The 7,899-nt window shown below is 38.4% G+C and overlaps 1 protein-coding gene across 1 annotated transcript in view; it reads right to left on the bottom strand.

Moving 5' to 3' along the window:
- Positions 1 to 3,913: 3,913 nt before the first annotated feature.
- The window catches only part of ZCCHC24 (zinc finger CCHC-type containing 24), a gene marked incomplete at both ends in the record, with an annotated part of 113,688 nt that continues 109,702 nt past the window's right edge, over positions 3,914 to 7,899 (bottom strand). The window contains one exon of the mRNA XM_080620913.1: positions 3,914 to 4,027. Coding sequence (XP_080477039.1) covers positions 3,914 to 4,027 — 114 coding nt within the window. The remainder of the gene's footprint in view (positions 4,028 to 7,899) is intronic.

Raw genomic sequence — 7,899 nt, 5'->3', positions numbered from 1 at the left:
CTCCACAGAAAGGGGAAAGGGGTTAAAAAAAAAAAAAAAAGCAATATTGTGTGTTGGATGGATTGGTAGGCAACATCCGAGCTTAAAAATCTAGTTTGACATATTTCTCTCTGGTACACCCCTAAGTGATACTCAATTTAAGAAGGCCTATATTAAAAATGAAAACACTTTTTACTGAAAACACTTCTGTTAAGACTGTCTAAAAATGCTTTCAAGGATTACTAGCTGACATGTGCAGAACTGGTTAAACAGAACATCAGAAAGCATTCAGAAAAATCTCAGGGGTAAAAACTCCTCTTTCCAGTAAAAAAAAAAAACAAACAAAGTGAATTTTTAAGGTTTTTCTAATTTGGAAAGAGTTAGTTAAATCCAGGAATTACCTTTGAAGAGGGTGGGGTGCACAGAAAATAAAATAAATCATCTACTTTTTTAATCAGTCTTTTTTTTTTTCTTTTTTGAAAGAAAATTGAATTGAAAAAATTAGAAACTTCCCTTTTGTGCCATTAACAAAACACCAATGGTCATAAGCTACTGTATGTTATACATGCGGACGTGTTTTTTTTCCAGCAACCCACAAACTATATACAGACGAGCATAGAGTAAATGCCCAGAGCTGAATGCTACAATTCTACAAGCAAAGCTCATGCAGGGAGGGACAGAAGAATGCTCCCCTCTCATGAGCTTGGCACTGCTGCTGGCCCTTAGGGAGATGAGGCTTCAGCCCTGTGCAGCCAGGACTGAAAACAAGGGGATGCCCCCACACAGCTGCGGGGAAGCTGGAGCTGAGCCCCATGGTTGCATGGGAAGGAGGGTTGTTGCTGCTCCCCAGGGATCTCCAGCCACTCTCCCTCCACATCCCACTTTTGGCAGGGATGACAAGGCAAGCAGGCAGCTTCCAGCCCTGGGGTGCCCAGGGTATCACATCCGCATCCCACACTGGGATGGATTTGCAGTTTCTGAATTAGTCAGAACCAACTACAGCAGTGTTGCTTCTTGCTTTTCAACATATTTTGTTCTTTACCTGCTTTTCCCCAGCATAAGGGCAGGGGAAAATCTAGTCTTCTCTTTATTTCAAATGTGCTAAATACTACTTAAAGACTTTTACATCTGCTGCCTAGGAAAATACCAGTGATATAAATATTGAACTCTTACAAGTATGCTCTTAAGAATTATTATTATTCTACACCTATAGATATTAATTGTGTTAAAGTAGTTCACATGTATTTTTAGTACAACCTAAAAATCCATAAGGTAAAGGCATTGCCATATAGCGTTGAACCTGGATAAATAATTTTTAACTGGGCACTGTCATGAATATAGCATGTAATGGTATCCTTTAGTTGGCCTTTGTTCAGAACCTGGTTGTGTGCTGTATGCTGATGTAGCTACATCAAGGGATGTGTTATTTTACTGGTCTAGTGGTTATCGCAAGATGGGAATTATTTCAACACAGAAAAAAAGGATGAAAGCAACATCTTAGTTTCAGGGAGAAAATAAAATAACATTTTCCTTATCTTCATTTAAGGGGATTTCTCTACATGTCCTTTAGCTGGATGTGAAGCATCAAGGTGTTTTGTTATGTACTATTAAGTACTGAAGAGTAAAAAAATAAATCTGGTTTAGTATGTAGCTCTTAGAAAATTACTTGTGCTTGAAACAAAATATTGACGTTAATACTAGAGGTCAAGCTTTGAAAATCTACCCCTTGATTTGCCCGTGTATTTTCTTATATGTATAGGCAGATCAGTATTTTTGTATAGAGGGTTTGTCTCTAAGGTAATTTCCGAGTCTGTGCAAAAGAATGTGTTTCCATGCAATAATGCTAAAATTGCATATATTCACTGAGGCACCTGTACTGTTATTAGTGTTAACTTTCAATAATAATATTTTCAGCTATTTTAGTTGATGGAATTGCTGGCTGGACAAAACTAGTTTTGAAGTAATTAATTTAGTAAATACTGGTTTAGCATTACATAGCATTTTTCATCCAGTGATGTCAAACACAGATACTAAGTGAACCTCACAACTCTCCTGTGAGGTAGGTATACTGAAGTATTATTATCCCCATTTTGCAGCTGGGGAAACTGAGGTCCAGAAGGATCTTGTGACTTGCCCAAAATCAGGGAGGTTATGGAAGAGCTGTGGTCAGAAGCTGGGAGTCCCAATGTTTACCCGTTGCTTCCGCCAGTACGCTGGGTCATTTGGGCTACTCATAAATAATGACATTTGCAAGATATGTACATGACCACCTGAACAAGCAGGAACAAATTTGCCCTGCTTATAGCAAAGCAAGGAAATGGCAGAAGTTGCACCCTAGAGCAAATTTGTGAAGAGCTTCACATTTCCTATACAAATGCTCACTAAGTTTTCAATTAGCTTTACAAAAGAGCTTGACTGTACATACTGTTATCAATTGGCATAAACCCTCCTCTGTCTTAATGTTATGGAATTAATCCTCAAAATCTATTTATTTCCTATCAAGTTATTTAGAAGATTTAAAGTATTTCCACTAAGTATCATTCAGATAAATTGATCTCTCTAAAGGAAAGTTCATAAAAATATAAATTGTTGATTTAAAAAAACCCAACGAACCAAACAAGCATCATCCCTGTAAGTTTTTTAGTGAATGCTGCAAGTGAATTGCTTGTTGTGTCCTTTTGCCAATGTACTCTTACGTAGATGTACAAACAGGATACAGTCTCGAGGTACTTTCAGTTAATGATATTTCCAATCCCTGATGAGATACTTCTTTGCAGCAGGATGCCCCTGCACAAAGTTCTCCCTGAAATGGGACAATGAAATATAACTCCTATATCTCTCCTCAGGTATGTAGGTGCTTCAGGAAGACAAAGAGGGAAAGTTAAGGAGTGTTCTCCATGCCTCAAAACACCCCTATGGCTAACAAGTTTTATAACAAATCTGTACAGTATAAAACAGGACATAAAAGTATTCCCAGAAAGTGGCTTTAAAACTATTATAAGTTTGGCTAATCTTTCAATTAAGGGTTTTGGGGACAGCTTGAAATATTCTTATCTCCCCTTATTCACAGTAAATTTAGTGTCCTTGTGGCCTAATGAGCAACCCATACACATACAGAGACCATTTCAGTGGGATTATATGACAAGAGAAGGATCTGTTAGTTGCACAAGCAAGCCAATTTTGTTTCCTCCAAAAACCTCTTGGAATCCTTTCTGATTCTCTGGGTCCCATTATGGCATTCCCTTTCTACCCAACCCACACCCTCAAACAATTGTTCACTTTTTTTTGCCACATTCTGCAAAAATGATTTTGACTAAGCCCTGCCCAAGTGATGGTGACAAATAGAAAAGGTCCAAGAAATCAGCAGCACATAACTCTCAGGCTTTCTAAAGCTGGGAAAATATTTTTCCTTCTTTTATGCTGTGGCTTGTTTCATGTTCCTTTGTCTTGTCATATAATAGGAATAACGTTCATGTTATGGGCGAGTGCTTGCAATTAGTGGCCCCACAGTTATTTAACCTCTGCAAAAGCCATATATATAACATATGTTCCTTGTGAATGTTATACCTTGCCTATTGAATAGTACTTCATTTCACCTGGCCATGATATAGGATCTGTGTAAACAATCTGCAGAACCTGTAACCGTGGTTCTGTTGTGAACACTATCAGTAACGCTTTATATGTGTGTGTACATATACATATACATTGACATATATATATGTATGTATACAAATCATAGTCCCGTAAATACCTGTTGCATGTGTGCACATGCACAGGAGAAATGTTACATTCTATTAATGGTAAGGCATATTATTAGATAGGCAATATTGGCAATTATTTTAGCTTTTATCTTGATTTGTTGTGTTGCTGTTGATCGCATGCTTCCAGAGGATCTTCAAGGATGATGGGGATGGGAAGAGGCCACTTTGAAGGTTTATTGCACACGGCGGCAGTAGTAGCCCAAAACTTTGCACTTCTCACACAGATGCTGGGGATGTTCTTTGCTTTGATCTGAAACATCCAAGCCATCCGGCTTTTCAAGGGGTCTCTGCAGTGAAGGAAGGGAAGTAAGATTAGATCCAAAGTTTTGTCACTGTTACTCTTTATTATGCATGTGAAGCCAACTTTAATGCTTAACTGAGCTTTTTGCTAGTAATTGTAAAGCTACTGTATTTCTTCCCTGAAAGGATGAAATATTTTTTCAGCTCTGTATTGGTTCAGAGTTGCCTCACCGTTTAGTGTCATTCTTCATAAAGGTGATGGTAACTTTGTTGAGGACAAATTACTAAAAGAATGAATTGAGGTCTGTATTTATAAAAGCAGTAACACAGAAGAGTTTATTCTCTTGGGTCTGGTAACTGAGATGTCCCAAATGTATTAACTCCTCAAGCATGGAAATCCCATTACCCAGCAGCGCCAGCAGGGGTTAGCAATGTTGAGATTAGCTGCTACATGAAAACTTAACCATGCACAGATATAACTAAATGAGGTTTTCCCAATACTTAGTCTCATATTTCTGGGGCTGAGATGTTTGAAGTAGAGCAGCTGCAAAGCTATTAATTAATCAAAAAAACCCCAGGCCCCCACACCAAAAACTCACCAAAACCCAACCCCAAAACCAATTTCCCAACACAACCCTTTTCCCTGAATGTGAGTAATAAATTGAATATGTATTTTTATTAATATTTGTTAAATTGCAGTTTTGGGGGGTATAATTGGCTAAACAAGGGAATGAAACTACTTTGCTTTTAGTAGATCTTTAATTTTTCAATAACATGTAAAGGGTTTTCAGAATCATTCTGAAAATAAAACACTCAAATACTGCAGTAAGGTTAAGTGTTTGGGAAGTCTAGTAGGTAGAGAGGTGATAGAGATGTGAGGTAGAACATCATAAAGGGCAGCATTTGTTTGAAAAACAAAACAAAAAACGAAGAAAAAATCTCAGTAATCCACAAATCTTTTCTTTTCTTTTCTTTTCTTTTTTTTTTTTTTTTTTTTTTTTTTTTTTTTTTGTGAAATGTGCTTGAAAGACTACTGCATTGCACAGTGCCTGCCCTGAAGATAGCGGTTGGTCTGTGGGACTGTGTTAGAGGCAGCAAGTGGTGTATAATCTGAAAACAAGCATCTCACTGATACTACAGTGATAGTAGAGTCTTGTTTATTTCTGTAAAATATGATTCCTGTAGCAGGGAGTGGATAAATATAAATTACAAAGTTACAGCCATTTTTTCTTCACGCCTTTCCTAAATCCTAAAGACTTTCCCTTATCTGTAAAATCTTAGAGTACATCTGATCACCTAGGTTTTTCTTTCTAAGTTCTTCATTCCAAAGCCACTTTAGAGCCTGTGGACAGGAAGAACAGAGACATTCAAAGCTTTTTGATTTGACTATGTAACATCTGAAGCTTTTTCATTTGACCATGTAACACTGCAAGAACACCTTATAATCCAGAGAATACAAGGGTTTCTCAGCTTACTGAATAGCTAAAATGAGACGAAACATATTCTATTATCCTGAACAAGAGATGCCTGTAAATTCTTGCTTGTTTGCATTGGGTTGTAAGTGCAACATTTATTTTACTGCACAGCTAGTAAAGACAATATATGGGAATAATCCAGTGGTGATTGCCAATGGTTTGTTACTTATTCAATGTTCTTGCCCATGATGTTGTCCCAGGCTACCTATGTCTGAGTTTAAATTACAATTTAATTGCAAATAAAATTCCCTGTATCAAGCAGAGGCTAAGAAAGGTAGATGGACCCCTCATTTGTTGTAAACCCTTTAGCCTCTCCCTGCAACCTCACTGAGCTTTGAATGACTCGTTGGAAGTCAGGATGTTAGGATTTATGATCAGAACCAGCAATCCTGTTTCTAGGCTTGCAACCCAACTACTGGTGAAGGCAGTGCTTCTGCCACAATACAGACAAGTTGAGTAAACTGATCTGGTCAGAAAAACTGCCCATCTGCCTTTTGTACCACTTATTTCACCGGCATCTGTCCACAAATATTCTTTAAGAACTTGTGTTTCATAAATGTAATGAAAGATGCTGCTCAGGTTCAGGAGTCCCAGGAGTTAATTTATGCTCCCCTATGGAGGATTTGAGAATTCTGAAATGCTACACTTAAAACAGGCTATTCTACTCAGCTCTGATTGCTTGTACTGCTAGCTGTGCTCTGATTAAAGAGAAAAACTACAGCAGTTATCATGTTTATTGATATAAGCCAGATATTTTTTTTTTTTTTATATGCAAGGCCTTGGGAATCATTTTTCCTGGAAATAGTGCAAAGGACATTAGGAATGCCTTGAAGCGCCAAAAGTTTTTTGGATGGTTTTCAGAAACAATAGCTCTCCGTGGTTTGCTTTCCCCCTGTGTTGATTGAGCTCAGCTTTTTGGCCTGTGAAGCATTTTGATTTCAGAAATGTTATTGTTACCGGTGTATTACGACACAGAGGATGGGGAGAGAGGGGTTACAAATGCAGGAAAGCAGGTTGCCAAGGGCCAGCTGGAAGGAGTGGAGCTGAGCAGAGAGCCCAGGATACATTTGTGGTGAGGCAGTGGAAGGCTGAGGCTTCATAGCTGGTAGTGTGCTTGCACGGTTTGTGTTCCAAAAACACTTCAATCCAGCTTTTGCATAAAATGAAGACCATGTCATCTCCATTTGCTGTTTTCTCTTTATGGGTTTCTTGTAAGACAATGCCTTCCCCCCACCTCCAAACACCCTGAGAGGCAACTGTTCTTCTCAGGCTGCTGTCTGTAAGTTACTAGTTGTGGAGGACTTTAAAGTACTAACCTTACACTCTTGCAACCTTTCTTACACCCTGCTGAAAGAGTAGGACATTAGACAGCTGAAGAGCTGTATGTCCATCAGGATGGACTTCCTTGGTGCAGGCTGACCTCAGACAATTCTTGCCAGCTTTGGTGTGGTAGAAGCAGAGGGGAAGGAGAAGATGCCGATGCAAGAGGGGTGCGTAGGACTGGGCAGCTGCAAACTGTGTGCTAGATTTGGGCATTGCCTGAATTATGCAGAAGATCTGAATAGCTGAGGAAGCTGTAGGAGTTCTGTGCTGCTGCTTCTGAGAGGCTGGTAGCATGAAAACTCAGTCATGTGGTTAGTGAGGGTGAGGAGAAGGGGGCAGGCTATTTGGCTGTAAAAATAATTCCTTTCCTTAGCAAGAGATGAAATGGAGCTTGTAAAACAAAAACCCCTGCTATGTTTCTCTGGGAAAGGTATGCTTTTCTCCGTTTAACAGAGATTTTAAATTTAATAGTTCAATTTTTGTTGTCTTTTTAAAATGCACGCATCCAGGATTTGGCAGTCTGTATTTTCAATAAAAACTACAGGCATGGGCACTCTTACATTCTTCTTTTTTGTCTGTCTGTCTTTAATTTTCTCCTGGTAGTTTGTGGGTGGAAATAATCTTGTGCAGCCCCACCAGGAAGCACTTGGTGGTAGTGACTAAAGCTGTTTCCTCAGGGGAATGAAGCTGAAAGAAATTTAAATCTATATAGTAATTCTTGTCATTCAAATTAACTTTTGATTGTGAACTGTTGTTGTCCCAGTCTACATGTATTGAATGAACTCCGCATTCCCCACAGGTCAGCTGAAAACCCCCAAACCCTCAAAACAAAAAAGTTCAACCTTATGAAGTGTTAGGTGTCAGAAAACATCACTAAGACATCCTTGAGGAAAATTGACTCCATTAAGAAGCAGAATGGAATAATGTGGCTGCTTATGTCTGTATTTAGAAGATTGATTTTTTTTTTTATTTATTTTTTTTTTCTGAAGAATGGAAAAATTTGATTGCACACTGATGGGTAAAGGATCACATCAATAATTCACATGCAAACCCCCACTTCTAAATAATTTTCTGGACTTGTTACCTCAAGTCCTAATGAAGCAAATGAGATGATTAAATGA

Source organism: Psittacula echo (genome assembly GCF_963264785.1).
Source record: "Psittacula echo genome assembly, chromosome: 6".
Taxonomy (NCBI): domain Eukaryota; kingdom Metazoa; phylum Chordata; class Aves; order Psittaciformes; family Psittacidae; genus Psittacula; species Psittacula echo.
The sequence above is the reverse complement of the archived record's forward strand: the minus strand, read 5'-3'. Positions and strand labels throughout refer to the sequence as shown.